This window comes from Gorilla gorilla, chromosome X (assembly GCF_029281585.2).
Source record: "Gorilla gorilla gorilla isolate KB3781 chromosome X, NHGRI_mGorGor1-v2.1_pri, whole genome shotgun sequence".
NCBI lineage: Eukaryota > Metazoa > Chordata > Mammalia > Primates > Hominidae > Gorilla > Gorilla gorilla.
The window spans coordinates 58868185-58891438 of record NC_073247.2 but is presented as its reverse complement, the minus strand read 5'-3'; the positions used below and the strand labels follow the sequence as shown (position 1 = coordinate 58891438).

The 23254-nt window shown below is 49.8% G+C and overlaps 1 protein-coding gene across 17 annotated transcripts; it reads right to left on the bottom strand.

The window, feature by feature from the left end:
* Positions 1-125: 125 nt before the first annotated feature.
* On the bottom strand, positions 126-11998 carry PORCN (porcupine O-acyltransferase). Of its 17 annotated transcripts, none has more exons than XM_031005966.3 (16): positions 11845-11998; positions 11241-11524; positions 10992-11164; positions 9461-9653; positions 9013-9056; positions 8441-8622; positions 8229-8359; positions 8096-8113; positions 6805-6819; positions 6581-6706; positions 6321-6421; positions 5150-5226; positions 4990-5053; positions 4797-4882; positions 3650-3760; positions 126-560 (listed from the first exon to the last, which is right to left on the bottom strand). In XM_031005966.3, exons 2-16 carry the CDS (start codon positions 11453-11455, stop codon positions 459-461), a joined length of 1638 nt encoding a protein of 545 aa, XP_030861826.1. In that variant the 5' UTR covers positions 11456-11524; positions 11845-11998; the 3' UTR covers positions 126-458. The 17 variants fall into 17 exon arrangements, with proteins under 17 accessions (XP_030861826.1, XP_055231681.1, XP_063559041.1 ...); XM_055375706.2 differs by having other exon boundaries at positions 9461-9582; positions 11371-11524; positions 11845-11997; XM_063702971.1 differs by lacking the exon at positions 6805-6819.
* Positions 11999-23254: the final 11256 nt, after the last annotated feature.

Here is a 23254-nt window from a genome sequence, read left to right as displayed (position 1 = left end):
AACTAACCATGAACCAATCACAGTCTGCTCTCTCTTCATGGTTTCCAGCTTCCAAACCTTTATCCATGCTGTGCTCCCTTCCTCACTCATTCCTATTCCCCTCTGAGCAGTGAAGAAGAAGCCTATTGAATATTTCCTACTTTTATTTGACAATAACAAATTGTATATAAAAAGGAAGAAGGAAGGCGGGGAGGCCCTGGATCTCCCCCTCTCTGTTTCCCCAAGCATCCCCCTCTAGGCCCCAGCAGGGACCACCCCCTTCCTGCCTTGTGGTGGGGTGGGGATTGACAGGCATGAAAATGGTGTGATTTTGTGTGTCTGTGTGTGTGTGTGTGTGTTGAGGTGTTGGGGGTCAAGGATGGAGGGGGTCAAGGAGTAGAGAGAGGGCCTTCCCTCATCCCCATCAGTGGCACCCTGAGAGGGGTCTTAAGAGGGTTATGAGGGTCCACAGATGTGCCTCAGCCTATGAGACGGTAGAAGATCCAGCATCCAAAAGTGACCCAGTGACTGGCCCAGCTGAGCTCTGACCACTTGTGGACAGTGTATGCCATGCCGTAGCCCTGTGGGAGAGAAAGAGGTAATGGTCCCACTTAGCAAGGACAAAGAAGTTCTTAGGAAAACCCATCCTTTGCCCAAGGACATTTCTGTGACTGCTCTAGGCGAGGCCCCGCAGAAGGGCCTAGGTACATATGAAAGGTGACCAGATATAGTTTTTGTCTTCTTCTTTAAAAATCATTTTAAAAACAAAGTGATCCCATTCTCTGACCTGTTATCTCCCTAATATATAAAGAGCTCCTAAAAATCAATTTTTTGGAAAGAAAAATTGCCAGAGAAGGTGAATAGGTCATTCCAGTAAAGGAAAAACAAATGGCTCTTAAACATATGAAAAGATGCTCAGCCTCATTAATAATCTTCCTCATTTTATTTATTTTCTTTTTGAGACAGGCTCTCATTCTGTCACCCAGGCTCGAGTGCAGTGGCACGATCTGAGCTCACTGCAACCTCTACCTCCCAGGTTCAAGAGATTCTCCTGCCTCAGCCTCCTGAGTAGCTGGGATTACAGATGCTGCACCACCATGCCCAGCTAATTTTTGTACTTTTAGTAGAGATGGGGTTTCACCATGTTGGTCAGGCTGGTCTCGAACTCCTGACCTCAAGTGATCTGCCTGCCTGGGCGTCCCAAAGTGCTGGGATTACAGGCATGAGCCACCCCGCCCGGCCATCTTCCTCTTTATTGAAGTGGCAAACATATCCAGGAAGTCTGAGAGGCACTCTGTACTGGTGGGGCAGCAGGCACGTTCAGGCATTGCTGGTGGGAGAGCACAAAAGTACTACTCCATTGAGACTATCAACAGATCCTACAGATCTGTCCACACCTGTGTGGATCCACTTGGGTACAGAGTTCCTGCTGCAGCATCACTTGCAATAGGAAAGGACTAGAAATTACCTGATGTCCACCAGTAAGAGAAAAAATAAACTGTGTCACTTCCTCATAGTGGAAAAAATGAATGAGGACACTATATCCTGATGTGGAAGATTTTCAAAAATTGCAGAACAGTATCATTCATGTGTTATCTTTAGGGTAAAAACTGGCAAGGGGGTAGAATTAAAATATATTTTTATATTTGTTTGATATGCTTAAATTTTGGAAAGATATTTTAATAAAAGGATAAAAGTGGGCTCAGTGCGGTGGCTCACGCCTACAATCTCAGCACTTTGGGAGGCTGAGGTGAGTGGATTACCTGAGGTCAGGAGTTTGAGACCAGCCTGGCTAACATGGTGAAACCCCGTCTCACCATGTAACCTGTAAGAGGGTAGGGGGCAGAGGATGGGAGCAAATCTTTTCTCTGAATATCTTGAATACTGTTTGGTTTTTGAAGCACATGATAGGCATTCACTATTTTAAAATATTTTAATGAAAACAAAACAAAAACTTTATTTAAAAAGAAGCAAAAAGCCAGGTGTGGTGGCATGCATCTCTAGTCCCAGCTACTTGGGAGGCTGAGGTGGGTGGACTGCTCGAGCCTGGGAGTTTGAGGCTGCAGTGAGCTATGATTGTGCCACTGCACTTCAGCCTGGGTAACAGAGTGAGACCGTGTCTCAAAAAAAAAAAAAAAAAAAAGCAAATCCCAGATTTTGCACACTTAACCTGAATTAAAAACTTTTTAATATCAAAAAACACAAAGTTTTGTTTTTGACTGAAACCTAACTAAAAGAGAAGCAAAAACCTGGATTCTGCAAGAGCCATATGAATAAATGTTATTTTTAAATTGTTCTTAATTTAAAAAGGAGTAAAATCTGGTATTTGCATACTCAACATGAACAAAAATAGTGCATACATTTTAACGAAAAATTTTAAAGTGCAGAATCCAGGGTTTGTACACTCAACCTAAGTAAAATAAAATATATATTTTTTTGGCCGGGTGCGGTGGCTCACGCCTGTAATCCCAACACTTTGGGAGGCTGAGGCGGGCGGATCACCTGAGGCCAGGAGTTCAAGACCAGCCTGGCCAACATGACGAAATCCCATCTCTACTAAAAGTACAAAAATTAGCCCAGCATGATGGTGCATGCCTGTAATCCCAGCTACTCAGGAGGCTGAGGCAGGAAAATTGCTTGAACCCAGGAGGCGGAAGTTGCAGTGAGCTGAGATCGCACCATTGCACTCCAGCCTGGGCAACAAGAGCAAGACTCCGTCTAAAAAAAAATATATATATATATATATTTTAATTAAATAAAACAGGGTGCTCATGCCTGTTATCCTAGCACTTTAGGAGGTTGAGGCAAGGGGATTGCTTGAGCCTAGGAGTTCAAGACCAGCCTGGGCAACATAGGGAGACCCTGTCTCTACAAAAAAAATTAAAAAAACATGAGCCGGACTTAGTGTCATGCACCTGTAGTCCCAGCTACTCAGGAGGTTGAGGCAGAAGGATGGCTTGAGCCCAGGAATGTGAGGCTGCAGTGGGCCGTGATCACACCACTGCACTTTAGCCTGGGTGACAGACCTTGTCTCAAAAAAAAAAAAATTAAGAAGTCTTGCAAATTCTACCTAAACAATAATGAAGTGAAATAATTAACACAAGTAAAACCTGGATTTTCCACTCCATCTCTATAAAATGATTTTTTTTTTTGAGAGAGTCTCGCTCTGTTGCCCAGGCTGGAGTGCAGTGGCATGGGCTCACTGTGACCTCCGCCTCCTGGGTTCAAGTGATTCTCCTGCCTTAGCCTCCCGAGTAGCTGGAATTACAGGCGCATGCTATCACGCCTGGCTAATTTTTTATATTTTTGGTAGAGACGGGGTTTCGCCAGGTTGGCCAGGCTGGTCTTGAACTCCTGACCTCAAGTGATCTGCCCACCTTGGCCTCCCAAAGTGCTGGGATTGTAGGCGTGAGCCAGCATGCCCAGCCTAAAAGTTATTTTATAAGTAAAATAAATAAACATATTTTGCACACTTCACCCAAATAAAAGACCTAACAGTGTAACTCAAGCAGAGGGACTATGGGAAAGGACCGAGGAGCACTGGCTGCCCAGGCGAAGCAGCACAGTCTGAGGAGCTCAGGCCTCAGCTTCCCAGCCTTTGTCCTCATGGTTTCCCCCCGCCAGATAGCGCCACCCTTAGTTAACCACACAGCCCAGGGCCCCACCTCACCTGCTCCTCTGTGGTGTCGTCCACATCGACATCAAACAGGGAGCCCAGGTAGGCCAGGTGGAAGATGGCCAGAGCTCCAAAGAGCAAGTTTAAGGCTCGCACCCCCAGGCCCTGTGGGGGACAGATGGATATACTTGGCAACTGGACCTGCTCACTGTGTCCCACCTCCTCCTGCGCGGGGGAGCCCAGGGGACACGCAGGGCACAGTGGGTTCCAGGACTGAGGATGCCCAGGGTACCCCCTGAGATAGGGAAGAGATGGTTCAGGGAGCCTCCTATGCAGAGGCATCCAAGATGAGGGTACTGTTCACAGTGAGGGCATCCTGGGTTGGGGGAGGTGCGAGTCTCCAGGCAGAGGAGGAAGAGTGGCAGGGCTTTGAGTCGGGGCTTTATAGTAATGAACGGGAGTCGGGTGGGAGACAAATATGAAGTTGTCTGTACTTCTTATTGCAAACAGAATGAAAGACACACAACAAAACCAAATCCCCACCATGATCTAGAGGGCCCATGCCTCCCACCCATCTCCCCTCCTCACCCTACCTCTGCTCAAGCCACCCTGGCTGCCTTGCTATTCCTCAAATATTCCAGGCCCTCTCCTACCTCAGGGCCTTTCCACTGGGTGTCCCTCTGCCTGGAACGTTTCCCTCTCTCACCTTCTTCGGTTAAAGGCCTCAAACATCACCTCACCAGGGAGGCTTCTCTGACCTCCCTATTTCAAACGGAAATCACCCCCATACTTCCCGTCCCCTTTGCCCTACACATTTTCTCCTTAGCACTACTTGCAATCTGACACACTATTATTAGACTTTACTGACTCATTTTTTATCTACTGTCTGCCCGGTTAAAATGTTTGTCCCATAGGGCTGGGACTTCAGTCTGTTTCATTCACCGTGTCTCCAGCACCTAGAGCACCAACAGGCACTCAACAGATGTTCACTAGGGGAAACGAATGCCAAGTGTGTATACAGCAGATGCTCGATAAATGCCTGTTAGGGAAACGGATGCCAGCGAATAGAGGAGAGGTTATGGGGATGGCTCAGGCACCAAAAGAAGAAGGTGGGCACCCTGAGACACATACAAGATAGAGATAGAAGGAACATTTTTGACGGGGAGTGTTGGGCACAAGGTTGCCCAGGCTGAACCCTCACCAAGCGATGCTGGTGCGAACAGTCTGGCGGGCACCGCTTTGACAAGACACAGGCACTGAGGATCCGAGCCAGACGCTTCCGGAGGACTGGGGTGGTGGGGAGAGGTAAGGGGGTCAGGTTAGCCTCAGGGGAGGCTGTCTCCAGCCCCGACACCAACCTTCTATCCAACGGCTGGGCTGGGCCCTGCACTCACCATGCTCCACGTAAGTGATAAAAGCCAGGGACAGCAGGACCGCAGCCAGGTGGAAACTGAAGCCCTGGGGGAGTGCAGATGACAATGAAATGAGTGAGGAAGAGGCCCTGCCACCCGCCCCCACCCAGCTTCCACCCTGATCGTGCTCCACCCTGCTCACATGTAGGAGGGCGCTGGCTGCATAGGTGACCAGCACAGCCGAGAAGGTCCCCAGGCGGAGAGCATTCTTGAAAACATCTGGAGGGGAAGAGATGTGGGATAAAATTCTCCTGAGAGTCCCCCAGCCCCTCCTGGAGGGCCATCAGCAGGATGAGAATACCCACAACCTGTTGGAGCCCCCAGGATAAAGTCCTTAGATGGCCTCAAACTTCACATGCCCAAAGCCCAGCTCCCGATCTTCCCAGCCTGCTCCTCCCAGTCTCATCAAGTTCAGTCAATGTCAATTCCACGTTTCCAGTTCCTCAAGGCAAAAACCTGGGAATTACCCTTGATTTGCCCTCCCCAAACTCCCACATCCAAATTCAGCAAATTGTGTGAGTTCCACCTTCAGAATATGCCAGAATCTGAGCTCTCCTCTCCACATCCACTGCCACCACCACCATCACTGGCCTGGATGATGGCAGCGGCCTCCTCACTGCTGCATCCTTGATCCCTCTCCTCAGTCTGTCCTCACAGCAGCCAGAGGGATCCTGTTGCAACCCAAGTCAGCCCAGGGCCCTCCTCTGCTCAGAGCCCTGCCGTGGCTCTCATCTCTCTCAGAGAAAAAGCCAAAGTCCTCTCCATGGCCCATGAGGCCCTCCGGGCCCTCCCTGACCTCACCGCCTGCCACTGGACCCTGGCTCACTCTGCTCCTGCCCCGCTGGCCTTCTTGCTGTTCCCCACACACCAGGCAAGTTCCCGCCTCAGGACCTTTGCACCTGCTGTCCCCGCATCTGTTACACTCCTCCCCCATATATCTGCACTCCCTGCTCCCTCACCTGCCTTGCATCTTTGCTCCAATGTCACCTCCTCAGGGAGACTTGCCCTGGCTAATTTTTTTACAATTGCAATACCCTACCCTCCCCACTCCTATCTCCTGCCAGCACTCCTGGATCACCTTTACCTGCTTTTTAAAAAAAATTTTTTTTTTTAACCATAGCACTTATCAACACCTGAGCTATTATGTATTTTTTTTCTCATATTTATCATCTGCACCCCCAGGAGAACTGCAGCTCGACAAGGGTAGGGATTTTGGGTGCCTAGCACACAGAAGGTGCTCAGTAAATGTTGTATAGAATGTATGAAAGGGCCTGGATTACCAACACAGCTGGAATGGTGACTTGGTGACTCACAGTTATTTAGCCAATAAGACATGGGCAGGTTCCAGCTTGTGACAACTTCCACCATTGACCGAGGCAGCTCCACATTCAGTGGCTTGGACACCGTCAGGTCCCTGTGGGCAGAAGAGATATGCAAATCCATTTGGGATCTCAACTCATCTGACCGCCGCACTTCTGTCTTGGCCGTTCCCTCCCCTGGGAGCACCCGCCCTCCTCCCTGCAGCTCCTCTAGGCAGCACCCTGTGGGAGAGGGGGTCCCCAAGCCCCCCCACCATTCCAGGTGATCCTTCTCCTCGGTAAAGCCAGCCCCCGCCAACGTGGCCGTGGCCTCGGAAAGAAAGCCCACAAAATAGTTGCTGAAGTGGAAGGAGACAGCACTCTCGTAGGCTCGCAGCCACCTGGGGAGAAAGGGGCAGGGGTAAGAGGCATCACGTTCAGGTCCCAACATGATACCCCACCACATGTCAGCATCCTGGGCCCCGCTCTGTAGACTCACCTTACCATGGTGCCCCTAGGGCCCCCAGGGGTCAGGAAGGCAGCAGAGAAGAAAGAAAAGAGAGTCAGAGAGGCCCTGGAGGCTGGTCTGAATTGTTCAGACAAGACAGACGAAATGTAGCCGCAAAAAAGGTGAACTATGATAGTCACACACAGACATCCACCCTCAGGCAGTTAGTCTTATGTGGCTCAAATGGATGCATGAGCTGTCCTATAATATGGCATGGCCCTGCAGGCTCACATGGCCAGACGGCCAAAGCCAGCCACCATCAGAGGCCCGACTTCACAGACCTGCACCCTCTAATAGCCAGACACAAATCTTATCAGACTCCCAGCCTTGCAATGCTCTAACCTGACTCAGCGACTACAGGACAGCCAAAAATCCCTGAGCTGGGCACAGAGACCATCAAACACCCTGCTGTGCACACACACACCCCCCCTACTAGTTGTAATCAGACATGGTCAAAAACAGGCAGCATCCTGCGTTGGAAAAAGCATAGGTTCTGAAGTTAGGCCTGGGATTCATGCCTGGCTGCTTAGCTGGGTGACACTGGTCAAGTCACTTGACCTTTTGGAGACTCATTCGGCATTAGACCTAATCAGCAGCCAGGGAGTAGGGGAGGGGCCATACAACCAAAGAGCCAGATCAAACCCTATAGTCAAACTAGAGGCAGTCAGTCCTGCAGACAGGCACAGACCAGAGTCGGGTACAACCCCTCAGCTAGACAACACCAAGCCATCAGGGAAGGCAGACACACAGGCAGAGGTAGTCCATGAACTCCACAGACAGGCATATGACATGCCACAGTCAGACCCATTCCTGGCCAAAGCTACAAAAAGTCAGAATCTTGAACACAGATTTATCTTATCCAATGACAGCCACATACCCTATCACTGATGATGGCACAGCCAGACAGCCACTCACAGGCTTACATTCGGGGGTCAGTGGCCAATAGACAAACATACATCATACATATCCCTAGACAGAGTCACTGACAGGTTAAAGTCACCCAACCAACACATACTTGTCACTCTCCATGACAGTTAATATGACTTGCTTCTAACAGCGAGACAGCTGAACAGATGGACAGCCAGAGACAGTATGTGTTGGAGTGTCAGTCAAACAGAGTCACAGAGCCAAGCTTGGGCAGCCAGCCAGCCAGCCACAGTCTCTGTCTAGTCATGGAGTTGACGGTCAGACACACTTGGACACACAGAACCCATTGGTCATGGGCTCTGCCCCCACTCATGTCAGCCCCACTCCACGTGCCCTCACACCTGCCCTCATTTACCTGGCTTTGCGTTTCTTGCTGTAGTAACAGAAGACAGAAAGAAGCATTAAGAGACAGGCTCAGAACTGGGGAAACCGCGGGTCCCTACCCAACCCCCTCATTGCTGGGCAGGGGCCTCGAAGGCTGTGCTCACTTGCGAAGGAGGCGGTCACCGTCGAGGGGGATGAAGTACGGGAAGAGGTAGGGGCCCACGCAAGTGGACAGCACAAGGCACAGCAGGGCCAGTGCCAGGCTCCGGGCCACCTTCTGCAGCCATCGGCAGCTCTGTAGGGATCAAGCACTCCATGAGTGCTGCCCCAGGGTGGCTCCCACAGTCCCTGCCCACCCATCCACTCAGGACCTCACCAGTGGGCGGCCTTGGACAGCTTGTAGGTAGCTGTGGAAGGATATCCAGGGCCCGAAGACGATGGTGCCCACGAAGTAGAGGTAGCCCATGAACTCCACCGGCGAGGGCACCGTACCCACCTCGCCCCGGTCCAGGTCGAAGCCCAGAGACACTGCCTTCATGGCCACAATCATCTGTGCCCCTATGTGTGGTGCCCATGGTCAAGTGGATGGGCAGAGAGCAGATCAGCATGGCAAGGAGGAGGTGCACCAGGTGAGATGTGGTAGGAAAAGCGGGCACAAGGATGGATAGGTGGGCATGGGACAGATAGGCAGGTGGGCAAGGAAGCCCAGGACAGATAGATGCCCTTACTCCAGAGAGTCAGGCACATACATGACACGAGACAGACAGACTTCGGGAAAATGCACGGTGGAAAGAGACACGGACCCGAGAGTAATGTGAGGTCTGCACGTCCAGTGGGGTGGGAAGGTGAGGGAGAAAAGCAGGGGAGGAAAGGCACAGGGTGGGGGCAGTTAGGAGACGAGGAGTGGGGCAGGGGGGTTGGGCAGGTGAGAGGGGCAGGGCTACCTACCTCGCATCTTGTGCCATGTCACGGTGTCTACCATGTGCATCTCACTGAGGAAAAAGGTGCTGGTCTTGGTCCCATGACACTCATGGCCTCTGAGACCACGGGGGACAGGGGAAGGGGGTCCAAGGTGCCCAGAGGGTTCTGCCTCCTCCTGTTCTACAACAGTCTCATGGCGGAAAAATTCTCCCAGGCTCCCTCCTCCAGGGGGAGCCCATGCCCAACCTGTCCCTTACAGTCCTGTGAAAGGACAAATCTCCCAGATTCCCTTCTCCAGGGACACTCCACGTCCTACCTGTTCTATGTCTCCTCATAGGCAAATGATTCTCCCAGACTCCCTTCTTTCTCCAGGGAATCTCACCACCCTCCCTGTCTTGGACAACTTCATCTGGGGCCTGGGGACCCACCCATGCACTTCAGCCAACAGTGTGAGGATAAGGATGCATACTCATACCCCATGAGTAGGTAGATGAGGATGGTGACGGATAGGAAGACGCCTCGATGGGAGGAATGTCGGCAGAGGAACAGCACGAGGTAGCACAGGAGGCTGAGCAGCACGACCCAAACCATGTGCAGCTGGAAGAAGTGGTAGAGGCTGAAGAACCCGCCTGCCACGGTGCTTGCATGCTTCAGGTAGGATGGCAACCCTTTGGGTGAAAGGGAGAAAGAAAGGGAGAGAGAGAACGAGAAAGAGAGAGAAAGAGAGGGAGTGGGAGGAAGGGAGGGAGGGAGGGAGAGAGGGAGAACAAGAAAGAGAAGGTTGGTGGGCTAGTAGGAAGGGGACGATGACCTGGGTAGAGGGCGTAGCCAGGGCAAAGGCCTTCAGGCTGGAATGTAGTGGGATTGGAGGGGCCCAAAGCAGGTATTGGGGAGCTGGAGAGGGTGGCAGGGCCTGGGTTTAAAGAAAAGAAACATCTATAAAGGGCATTTGGGGGACCTTGGAAGAAATTCAAATATCAATTTATATAGGATAACATTATTGTATCCAGATTCAATGTCTTGTGGGGTGATGGTGGAGGATGTGGTTGTGGGAGATGATGTCCTTGTTCTCAGGGGCCACACACTGAAGGATGTGGGGTACAGTGTCATGATGTCAGCAGGTTATTCAGGCAATTCAGGAAGATGATAGATAGATGGATAGATAGATAGATAGATAGATAGATAGATAGATAGATAGATGGATAGATAGATAGATAGATAGATAGAGCCAGCTAACGTGGCAAGATGTTGACAGTTAGAGAATCTGGTGATGCATACGTGGGTGCTCACTGTACTATTTTTTCAACATTTCAGTAGCTTTGAAAAATTTCAAAATAATAAACCTGGGGAAAAATAGAACATCCATTTAAAATTAAAAAAGAAAGAAAAAAGAAAGTGTAGAACCTTCGGATCTCAGATTTCCAGAAATCTCCGCCTCCTATAGGAATCTTGGGGACTTGGAATCTTTCATTAAGATACAGGCCTGCTATGACTGTGGAAACATTTCAGAATCCTAGAATCCAGAAATCGCATCATGCCCTGATTATAGAAATCCACAACGCCAACATTTTAGAAGTCTAGAATGTGAGAATTTCAAATTGTCAGAATCTCCAAACGCTGTAATCATGGTACTTTGGGATTCCATAACCCTGTGACATCAGCATGCCAATGTCTTATAACCTTGGGATGTAGACATTTCAGAATCCCAAGATCCAAGAATCTCAGTTTTCTGGAATCCCAGAACTCAGGAATACTGAAGGGCATGGCTTGGCATGGCAGGATGTGGCTCAGTGTGGCATGGCATGGGGTGGCTGGCATAGTAGGATGTGGTATGGTGGAATGGGGTTTGGCCTGGTGGGATGTGGTGGGGCTGAACATGTTGGGGTCCAGCTTGGACATGCTAGGGCCTGGCAGGATGTGACAGGGTAAGGTGTGGCTCGATATGGATGAATGTGGGAGGTCTGATATGGCCTGGCATGGTGGCACACGGTATGGCAGGCACTTACCGAGCCTCCAGAGGAGGCGGCAGGCGAGGCAGATGGCAAGGAGCAGCCAGATCTGGTCAAGGCCCTGCTGGGCAGTAGGCAGGAGACAGCCTCGCAGTAGCTGCTGGAAAAATTCCTGGCGGCTAAAGGTGGCCATTGCAGACCCCCACGGATGGATGGCCAGATGGATAGATCTGTCAAAGCAGGGACACAGAGGGAGCGGGTGTCCGTGGGGCAGACCTCGCTTAAAGGATGCACTCTGGCACTCACATTTCAGTTTGGGGCTGCCCAGCCCATGTAGAGGCACGGTACTGGAGGACTGGGGGAAGGCGTGAGAAGTCAGGTACATCAGACTGAGCCACCAACTGTGTGCATATGGGTGTTCGGCATGCACACGCACAGCCTGTGACCTGGAGTGAATGAAGGACCTCTGTCTCTCCAGTGCTGTGAACAGTCCAGTCCGATGGTGATGGGATGGCATACATTTCAGGCCCATATATCAAATGGGGCGGGCGACGGGAAGGGGAATCCCTGGTTTCCAAGGTAGAGTCGCTCTGAGTGGAGGGCAGAGAGGGGGATTCTGTGACACTTGGGGGCCGTGTGCATCTCTCCTTGTATGGATGCGGCGGCGCGGGGCGGGGGGGTGTCCTGTATCCTCCGCGCCCCCCATCTCATCCCCACCCGGCGAGAGGCCGCCAACAAAGTCCTGCCCAGGTCCGGGGGCTGCAAGGTGGTGGTGGTAGGAGACATAGCCTGAGGGAGAGTCGGAAAGGTGATGGGGAGGGGGTCCTAGCACTCGCGCTACAGATCCGCCTGGGGAGGCCGGCTCAGGGATGGGAGCTGGGGAGCCGCGTGCGCACTACTGGCGACCTACCTGGCAGGAAAGAAGCCGTGGTCCTGGGGACCGAGGACGCGCTGCCGCCGCCGCTGCCTCCTCCGGGCAGCCTCCCCCGCAGGCCGCAAGGCCGGGACCAGCAGCGGCTCCCAGAGCGGCGCGGCGAGCGGGCCCTTTAAATCCCGGGGCGGCCCGGCCGCCGGCTCGGCCAATGGGAGAGCAGGAGGGGGGCGGGGACGGGGACGCGGAGGAGGGGAGCAGGAGGATTGAGGGGAGACCGGCGCGGGGGGACGTCGGCGCGCAGGACGTTCACGCTCGCACCTTTCCGGCCTGTGGCGGTTTCAGCCCCAGACCGTCTGCGTCCGGAGGATTTCTGGCCATCCAAGAACAAACTTCCGAATCTCCAAATTTCCAAGCCTTGGAAGTGAGAAGGGAAAGATGGGGGAGGGAGGAGGGAAGCCGCTGCACCCCCAAATAGTCACCCGCGCACGTCCTCTAAATACCGTGGTGTCCCCGTTTCACAGATGGGAAAACAAACCGAGATCTCTCCTTCCCCAGCCTTTGAGAGAACCGAAGTAACTCCCAACCCTTCCACCTCCTGGGACCGGCCAGGAACATTTATAAGTAATGACTGTGTCACCTAGGAACACAAATTAGGCGCCTGTGCTTCCCCTGGGGACGAGCTGTGAGCACTTGGCGTGTCGTCGTTGAGAAGTGATTTGCATGCTTAATTCCCCAGCAGACTCTTTGCTTCGAAGGTGACCCCAGCGACTAGTAAATGTTCTCTGTGAACTAGAGGGAGGCTAGTACCGAGCACTTAAAAGGGGGGCATTTATAAAGCTCTTAAGGGCCAGGCTCGGTGGCTCACGCCTATAAACCCAGCACTTCGGGAGGCCAAGGGTAGGAGGATCGCTTGAGGTCAGGAGTTCGAGACCAGCCTGGCCAACATGGCGAAACCCCGTCTCTACTAAAAATACAAAAATTAGCCAGGCGTGGTGGCGCACGCTTGTAATCCCAGCTACTCGGGAGGCTAAAGCAGGAGAATCAGAATCAGGAGGCAGAGGTTGCAGTGAGCCAAGATCGCGTCATTGTGGGCTACAAGAGCGAAACTCCGTCTCAAAATAAATAAATAAAGACTGGGCGTGGTGGCTCACACCTGTAACCCAGCACTTTGGGAGGCCGAGGCGGATGGATCACCTGAGGTCATGAGTTTTGAGACCAGGCTGGCCAATATGGCGAAACCCTGTCTCTACTAAAAATACAAAAAAATTAGCTGGGCGCCTGTAATCCCAGCTACTCCGGAGGCTGAGGCAGGAGAATCACTTGAGCCCAGGAGACGGAGGTTGCAGTGAGCCGAGATCACGCCATTGCACTCCAGCCTGGGTGACAAGAGCAAAACTCCTTGTCCAAAATAAATAAATAAATAAACAAGAGCGAAACTCCTCTAAATAAATAAATAAATAAAATAAAAAAGAAAGCGCTTACACTGGCCCCATCCGCACCTCTATCTGCACCAACACTAAAGATTTATGTAGCACCCGCCTTCTACCTACCCTACTGCTGCAGTTTCTAGGCATTCCCCTTTGTACCTAGGCTGATGAAGGGCCTATTTTTCCAAAAGAGCACTTACTGGGCACTTACTGCACTACATGCTTAGCTGTGACGTGGAAGGGAGAAGGAAGCCCAGGTCAAACTGGACTCCACCCTGACCTGGGCAGCCAACTGAAACAGATTTTAATCAGATTAACAATGGCCTGTATGGAGCTGGGCAAGTCATGTTCACTCACCCGTCTCCATTGTCTTTTTCTGTTAAACAAAAGAGTGGGCTTGGCAGGTTTTTGCTGGGAAACACCAATGGTAATTGAAGAGAAATGTATATTTTCTCTCTATTTTAACATGAAGTTAAGTGGAGTTCTAGCTCATAAATTAGTATTCATGTATTACAAACAAAAAACATTTAATACGGTAAGAATATGTATATATAAGGAATAATAGCTTAGACCAGATGCACAAATATCAATTCTTTTCCTTAACAGCAGAATACAGGACATACATTTTATGAATTAAATTTCATTTTAATTTTTTTCTCAGTTGTCAAACCCACTCAAGTTGAGTCAACAACGACCCACAGCACCTACCAGAAATACTTCCCTCAATTGCAAGACTTGGCATTTAAAACTGGAAGATTCTTACCACATGTGCTCCTGGGCTTTGCGGACTTGATTGTTTCCATCTAGGCTTTTGACCTGTGTCACAAAGAAGTAGGATCTAGGTTTTAGGATATATAACGAACATCTACAAATCCGAAGAGGACAAACAATACACTTGGCAATAGACATTGGGTACAAATAGGTAATTCACAGCAGAAGAAACCTAAAATGGTCAATATGTATAATATATGAAAAGATAACCCAATCTCTTTACTGCTCAGGGAAATGTAAAATTAAAACAACAGTGAGATATAATACCATTTTACATCTACCAGATGTTGTGCTTCATATTTTTATCACTGGAGCTTAGTAAAGGGTGGACACTCAATAAATGTCTGTGGTCATTCTAGGTTGTGGTTTCTGGGGTGTTTTAGATGAGCTCTCCATAATTAAAGAGATGCAAATTAAAAACAATGATATACTATTTTTCACTTATGGGACTGACAAAAATGCCAAGCCTTATAATGATAACATATTTGCTCTCTCTCTGTCTCTGTCCGTTTCTTTCTCCCCATGTATATACATATGTAATTTACATATATATAATTTTTCTGAATGATATACAGTGATTTTTCTGAATTATTTGTTAGTGGTTGCAGATATGACACCCTTTTAACTAAATACTTCAGTATGAATATCCTAAGAGCAAGGACGTTTTTTTTCTTTTTTTACATTGCTACCAGCATAGTATGAGGTTTCCATTGCTCCACATCCTCACAAATACTTGTTATCTGACTTTTTGGTTCTAGCCACCCTGGTGGGCATGTCAATAGTGTCCTTGTATAGGAAAAGGGAATCATAGGGTCACAAGATACATTCTGTTATCAGGTTTTTTTAGTCTCCTCCAATGTGGAACAATGTCTCCATCTTCACTTAACTTTCATGATCTTGATGTTTTGGGAGAGCACAGACCAGTTCTTTGGAAGAATGTCCTTCAATTTGGGTTTATCTGATGTCTCCTCGTGATTAGATTTGAATTCTGCATTTTTGGCAGGAATTCCATAGAAGTGACGCTGTGTTCTCAGCGTTATCAGGAGGAAGGAGGGTTCAGTTAGTCTCGAAATTGTTAGTATTAGCATTGATCTTTTGCTTAAAGTGGTCTTCTAGTTTTCACCAGTATAAATTTACTATTTTTCCCTTTGTAATTTTTTTTCTTTTTTTTTGGAGACAGGGTCTTGCCCTATTACCCAAGCTTGAGGGCATTGACGCAATCATGGTTCACTGCATCTTTGAACTCCTGGGCTCATGTAATCTTCAAGGACTACAGGTGTGAGTCACCATGCCCGGCTAATTTTTAAATTTTTTGTAGAAACAGTCTCACTATGTTGCCCAGGCTGGTCTCGGATTCCTGGGCTTAAGCAATCCTCCTGCATTGGCCTCCCAAAGTGCTGGGATTACAGGCATGATCCCCTTTTGTAATTAATAAGTAGCTTTTCGGGAGATACTTTGAGACTGTAACTGCAATTTTTTTAAATCAAACTTTTACTCACTACTTTAGCATTCATTGGTGATTCTTGCCTGAAGCAATGACTACTCTGATGGTGGCCAAATAATGATTTTTCTTTTACACATATACCTGGGATTTTACTGTGAGGAAGAGCTTTGTCTCTCTCTCTCTCTCTCTCTGGGACTCATAAGATTCTTATTTTATTTTATTTTTTATATTTATGTATTTATTTATTGAAACGGAGTCTCGTTCTGTCACCTAGGCTGGAGCGCAGTGGCGTGATCTCCACTCACTGCAACCTCCACCTCCTGGGTCCAGTGGATTCTCCTGCCTCAGCCTCCCGAGTAGCTGGGATTACAGGCACCCGCCACCACACCTGGCTAATTTTTGTATTTTTAGTAGAGACGGGTTTTGCCACGTTGGCCAGGCTGGTCTCGAACTCCTGACCTGAGGTGATCCACCCGCCTCAGCCTCCCAAAGTGCTGGGATTACAGGCATGAGTCACCGTGCCCGGCCAGATTCTTATTTTGTTGATTGACTGATTGATTGTTAGGGTCTCACTGTGTTGCCCAGGCTGGAGGGCAGTGGCTCAATCATAACTCACTGCAGCCTACAACTCCTGGGCTCAAGTGATCCTCCTGCCTCAGCCTCCTGAGTAGCTGGGACTTTTAAAAATTCTTTTCTGGGCCGGGCGCGGTGGCTCACGCCTGTAATCCCAGCACTTTGGGCTGAGGTGGGCGGATCATGAGGTCAGGAGATCGAGACCATACTGGCTAACATGGTGAAACCCCGTCTCTACTAAAAATACAAAAAATTAGCTGGGCGTGGTGGCGGGCACCTGTAGTCCCAGCTACTTGGGAGGCTGAGGCAGGAGAATGGCGTGAACCCAGGGGGCGAAGCTTGCAGTAAGCTGAGATCGCGCCACTGCACTCCAGCCTGAGCGACACAGCAAGACTCTGTCTCAAAAAAAAAAAAGAAAATTCTTTTCTGGCTGGGCACAGTGGCTCACGCCTGTAATCCCAGCACTTTGGGAGGCTGAGGTGGGTGGATCACCTGAGGTCAGGAGTTTGAGACCAGCCTGGCCAACATGGTAAAACCCCATCTCTACTAAAAATACAAAAAAATTAGCCAGGTGTGGTGGTGGGCGCCTTGTAATCCCAGCTACTCAGGAGGTGGAGGCAGGAGAATCGCATGAATCTGGGAAGCAAAGGTTGCAGTGAGCTGAGATCACCACTGCACTCCAGCCTGGGTGACAGAGCTAGACTGCAATACTCCGTCTCAAAAAAAAAAAAAAAAATTCTTTTCTAGAGATGGGGTCTTGCCATGTTGCCCAGCCTGTTCCTGAACTCCTGGCCTCAAGCCATCCTGCCACATCACAAAGTGCTGGGATTACAAGTGTGAGCCACCATGCCTGGCCCCACGCTAGATCTCGAAGAAAAATTATGAGAGCTCAAGGTCAAGAAAGGAAGGGAGGGGGGTTCTAGGTAGCTCGCCTGACCTGGGCAAATGCAGAGGGAAATTGAGAGGTGGGAATGAGGTGCTACTGGTGACAGGGTCTGTGAGGGTGCACACCCTGGGACACAGCAGTTGGGCAGGGAAGATGAGGCTCCTTTAAGCTGAGACCTCAGTGTGTGAGCGTCCTTGAGGGTAGCCCCGGTGTGGGGGTTCCTTTATCCCTCAACCTGGGATCTCACTGCCCCATTCTACAGAGAGAAAGGCAGGACAGGGAGAGAATGAAGCCATCCTTCAGAGATGCGCATGTGCGTATCTTGCCGGTTAGTTCTGTGGCCTGTGCAGGGAGAACACTGTTGTGACCGAGGGGAGCTTGGGGACGGGTTCTATGTCTGCTGGACATACCTCACCTTGGGACCAGCAGCCACAGTTTCCAGTTCCTACCCAGCTGTTGGCTCACAATGGGACTTTGAAGAAGTCAATCTCTCTAGACCTCGGTTTCTCCATCTGTTTAATGGTATTACTGATGCTCTAGACTCAAGGCCACTTAATTAGGAGTCTGTGGACTAGGGGCATGCAGAGATGGGGTTCCAAAGAGTCCTTGAGCTTACAGCCAACTCTGTAAGTGCTGTCAAAGTCCTCTAGCCAAAACCCCCCAGGAACACATGTGTGGTTGAACAAGTTGGGTTTATTGCTCATTGCAACAAGGGAGGGTGTATACTGTGGGGAACCGTGGGGTGTCTCAGTAAAAGGGAGTTAGAACTTATAATAGGATTGGGGCTTGTGTTCAGTGATTTGGGGGATGGTTTAAGGAAGCAGGGCTTTGCTCTGGATAGGAAGTGGGGCTAATTCTGTGATTGGATATCACAATAAATTTTATCAAGAAGGAGGGCAGACTAACTAGAGTGGAGGCTAAAGTTGTCATTGGCCAAAAAAAAAAAAAAAAAAAAAAGTGCATTGTATAGCCAAGTTGGGGAATACTTGGTCATTTTTGTGGTTTGGACAATGTATTCATGTGTCTGTGCTAAGACAAGATGACATACTGATCTTGTTTTTGTCTCGATCCATCACAATCAGAGTGGCCTTGTCTGATACTGATGTTTTGTGAAATTGTCCATGTTCAACAGGAGGGCACTAAGGCCTAGCTGTGGGTACCAAGCCAGCTCTGGGATGTCAGGGGCTGCTTGTCTCTTTCTCAGCATGTTCCTAGGGAGCGAGCTCTCAGCTTTCATCAGATTTTCTGGGAAATCTGGAATCTCACAGAGAACCAAATGCTTAGTCTCTAAAACCACTTGTAGCCAGACAGGTGCCGCCCATTTCACAGAGGCTACAACTGAGGCTCAGATGGGATAAGCAGCTCCTATGGCGATGTGAGGTCATGTGTGTGTGTGTGTGTGTGTGTGGCGTAGGCACCAGCAGAGCCTGTGACAATGGTGAAATTAAATCACTCTCTAAAAAACGGTCTTTGTGAAATTAAATGCCTCAGTCTTAAAACCAACGCAGACTATTAGATGTCAGTAAGAAAGACTGTTTGGTTTCTTTTGCAAAGATCAGCTTTTCTTATTTGTGCTTTTTAAAAAGTCGTTTTTATAACCCCGATGAAGGGGAATTTGACATCTAACAAAAATGCATATTTTTCTTTTGCACCAACGCTCCCACTTCCAGCAATTTACCCTGAAGATACTCCCCCAGACACTGTGAAAATACAAATGCACAAGGTTATTCATTGTGGCACGGTTTATAATTGCAAAATATTGAAAACAATATCACTTCCTATACATAGGCAGTGATTGAATAAACTGTGGTGCAGTCACACAATGGAGTTCTGTGCAACTGTAAAATGATTGAGGAAGACATCTATGAACTGATGAGGAATGATTTCCAGGACATACTGTTTTTTGTTTGTTTGTTTGTTTTTTGAAACAGAGTCTTGCTCTGTTGCCCAGGCTGGGTGCACTGGCATGATCTCAGCTCACTGCAACCTCCACTGCCCGGGTTCAAGTGATTCTCCTGGCTCAGCCTCCCAAATAGCTGGGGCTATAGGTGCACGCCTCCACACCGGGCTAATTTTTGTATTTTTGGTAGAGATGGGGTTTCTCCATGTTGGCCAGGCTCTTCTTGAACTCCTGACCTCAGGTGATCCTCCTGCCTCGGCCTCCTGAGTAGCTGGGATTACAGGCGCCTGCCACCACGTCCAGCTAATTTTTGTGTTTTTAGTAGAGACGGGGTTTCACCATGTTGGCCAGGCTGGTCTTGAACTCCTGACTTCAGGTGATCCACCCAGCTCGGCCTCCCAAAGTGCTGGGATTACAGGCATGAGCCACTGCACCCGGCCAGGACATGCTGTTAAGTGGAAAAAGCAAAGTGCAAAAAAGTAAATATAGGATGCAAGCATTCATGTAAGAAACAAGATGATATAAGAAAACATACATGCATTTGTTTATCTTTACAAAAAGAAACATTGGAAGGATAAAGCAGAAACTATTGAGATTGGTTTCCTAGAGGGAATGGGTGAGAGGGATAGAATGGAGAAGTGACAGTGACACTTCTCTGAGTAGACTTTTTGGCCTAGTTCTGACTTTTGAAACCATCTTGTTTCAAATACCTTAAAAATAAATAAAATCAACAAGGATAGGGGAAATTACTGTCAGTGGGGATGTAAAATGGTGCAACAGCTGTGGAAAACAGTATGGAGTTCCGGCCAGGCCAGGTGGCTCATGCCTGTAATCCCAGCGATTTGGGAGGCCAAGGTGGGGGGATTGCTTGAGGCCAGCAGTTTGAGACCAGCTTGGGCAACACAGTGAGACGACATCTCTACAAAAAATTTTTTTAAAAATTGGCTGGGCACAGTGGCTCATGCCTGTAATCCCAGCACTTTGGGAGGCCAAGGTGGGCGGATCACTTGAGATCAGGAATTCAAGATGGCCAAGATGGTGAAACCCCATCTCTACCAAAAATTAAAAAAAATTAGCCAGGTGTGGTGGCACGTGCCTGTAATCCCAGCTACTCGGGAGGCTGAGGCATGAGAATCACTTGCACCTGGGAGGCGGAAGTTGCAGTGAGCTGAGATTGCACCACTGCACTCCAGCCTGGACAACAGAGTGAGACTATCTCAGAAAAAAGAAAAAATTAACCAGGCATGGTGGCATGCACCTGTAGTCCCAGCTACTCGGGAGGCTCTAGCAGGAGGATTCCTTGAGCCTAGGAGTTCCAAGCTGCAGTGAGCTGTGATTGTGCCACTGCACTCCAACATGAGTGACAGAGAAAGACCCTGTCTCTAAAATAAAGCAAAAAAAGATCCAGTTTGATATCACTTCCCAGGTCGGGGAGACCCTTCCTACCTCTTGCTTCTGGGATTCCCTCACCCTGGGCAGACCCTATCTTCATAAACCTTATCACACAAAAGTGTCTGTCTCCCCACTAGGCAGTGCTGCATCTCTGCTGTCTGTGGCCTCCAGTGCCTGCACTAGGCTCAGCATCTAGACGATGTCTGGCAAGCGTTGACTACAGGACTCCATCAACCAATGAATAGCAGGGGTGACGAAGGGCTGGGTGCTGGCCTCTCCCTGCCTGGAGAGTGCTTGAAATGGGGCCGCCATAGGACTTTTGGGTTTTGGGGGGGTCCTCCTCACCCTGTAGCCCTGTTGTCCTTGGTTCTCTCTCTCTCTCTCTCTTTCTTTTTTTGAGATGGAGTTTCACTCTTGTTGCCCAGGATGGAGTGTAATGGCGCGATCTCGGCTTACTGCAACCTCTGCCTTCCAGGTTCAAGCGATTCTCCTGCCTCAGCCTCCCAAGTAGCTGGGATTACAGGCATGTGCCACCACGCCCAGCTAATTTTGTATTTTTGGTAGAGATGGGGTTTCTCCATGTTGGTCAGGCTGGTTTCGAACTCCTGACCTCAGGTGATCCACCCGCCTCAGCCTCCCAAAGTGCTGGGATTACAGGCATGAGCCACCGCGCCCGGCCGCCCTTGGTTTTCTACCCCACCCTACCTGCAAACTGCTGCCCTTCTTCCTTCTAGAGCCAGCTGAGGTCTCTCCACAGCTCCTGGCACCCTAGGGCCTCCTGGCATATCATCTGCTGACCCAGTTTCCTCTGGCACCCTGAGATCTGACTGCACTACTCTCACACCAAGCTATCAAGGCTGAGGACTTTTCCTGACCAAGTCTGACACCTGGAAGGCTGGCAGCCCTGGGCAGAGGGATTGGTTCACTACTGAGCCCCATCCCCTGCCCGGGGTGTCATTCTTAGGACACATCCTCAATTGTCCTCCTGGCTCTTACTCCCTGTGAAGGACAACATCATTCGACAGAGCTAACAGCACCCAGTGCTCCTGGCAGAGGTCTTGGGATGGTTTCTTAGCATAAAAATTCAGCTACACTCAGGAAAATTCAGAAGCTGCTGCTCTTGAGGAAATTCTTTTTTTTTTTTTTGAAGACAGAGTCTTGCTCTGTCACCCAGGCTGGAGTGCAGTGGTGCACAATCTTGGCTGACTGCAACCTTTGCCTCCCAGGTTCAAGCAATTCTCTTGCCTCAGCCTCCCAAGCAGCTGGGATTAAAGGCACCCGCCACCACGCAAGACGAATTTTTGTATTTTTGTAGAGACGGGGTTTCACCATGTTGACCAAGCTGGTCTTGAACTCCTGACCTCAAGTAATCCACCTGCCTTAGCCTCCCAAAATGTTGGGATTACAGGTATGAGCCACCGCACCCGGCCCCCTTGAGGAAATTCTTAGAGTCCCAACTGGAAGTGGCTTTGACCTTCTGGCCCTCTTCCCTCAGCAACGTGGCCATGCATCCTGCAAGCCCTCCAAGCCCTGCAGAGCCAGGTAAATTGGGGTGCACATGCCTGATTCCCCTGACCACATTGTTTCCCTGGTATGTGTCCCCAAAGCGTGCGGTGTGGACCAGAGTTTATGCTTGGATCTGTACACCCACCAGACATCTCAGCATCCCACTGTCCATCTGTCCATCCATCTCAGGGACAGTTTCTGTAAATGGCGTTCTTCCTGAAGTCTTTTTCTTTCTTTGAATTGCAGGCTGGGGGTTGGCACATGTGTCTCTTTGGGGCCTGGAGCAAAAGCGGGCTGGCTACCCCAGGCCAGCTACCCCAGGCCTCTGGCCACACTCTGGGTGCTGGCTCTTTTGCTCAAAAGCCATCCCTGGCACCCCAGGACTAGGAATTAAAGCCCCTGCTCAGCTTCCAAATGCCAACTTCTTTTATTTTATTATTATTTTTGAGACAGTCTCACTTTGTCGCCTAGGCTGGAGTACAGCAGCGTGATCTTGGCGCTCACTGCAACCTCCGCCTCCCGGGTTCAAGCGATTCTCCTGCCTCAGCCTTTGGAGTAGCTAGGATTACAGGTGCCCGCCACCATACCCGGCTAATTTTTGTATTTTTAGTAGAGATGGGGTTTCACCATGTTGGCCAGGCTGGTCTCGAACTCCTGGCCTCAGGTGATCTGCCCGCCCCAGCCTCCCAAAGTGCTGGGATTACAGGCATGAGCCACTGCGCCCAGCCCAAGTGCCAACTTCTGCCTCAGCCCTTCATCCACCCTGTGCTTTAACCACACTCATTCTCTCTTACACCTCCCAGGGTTTATCTACGCTGTTCCCACTTCTAGGAATGTCCTTCCTCCTCCTCTCTCCTGGCAACACCAAGAGATCTGTCAGCACTCGGCTAAAATGTCAGGGTCATAATCAAATGCTCCCTGGGGTAACCACAGCATTGATCACCGAATCATGCAGCGAGATTTGCCTGTGGATGTCTCTCCAGTTAGACTGGGAGGGCTGAAAGAGCAGGAGGGGATATGACTCATCTCTGTGCTCCCAATGCATGGCACAAAGCTGGAGCCACAGCAGTGATCAGTTATGTGGGTGTGCGGATGGGTGGCTAGATAAACAGATGAATGAATAGTGGGTAAGTGGGTGAATCATGGGTGGATGAATGGGCGCAAGGCTAAGTGAGTGGTTGAGTAGATGAACTGTGGGTATCTACAAGAAAGAGCAGGTTGATAACAATTCTAATGTTCTAACCTGCTCCATCTGCTTCCCAATCCTCTTCTCTGACCCTCTCACACAGAACTCATCCTTAATGGTTGGATGAACTGACTTCTCTCTGCCAAGAAATCAGTGTTAGGAACAGACACTCGATGAATATACACCTACACAACAGCTTTGCAGCAGAGCTGAACTGACAGGCTGATAGCTAGACAGACAGGTCCCTCAGAGGAGGGGAGCAGAAGAGCCGGGAGCTCAGATGCGCCTGGGAGGGCCATCTGCTCTGAATGGAGACAGAACATGGGAAGGAGGTTGCTCTCTCCTCCTGGGGCTGCCTTTG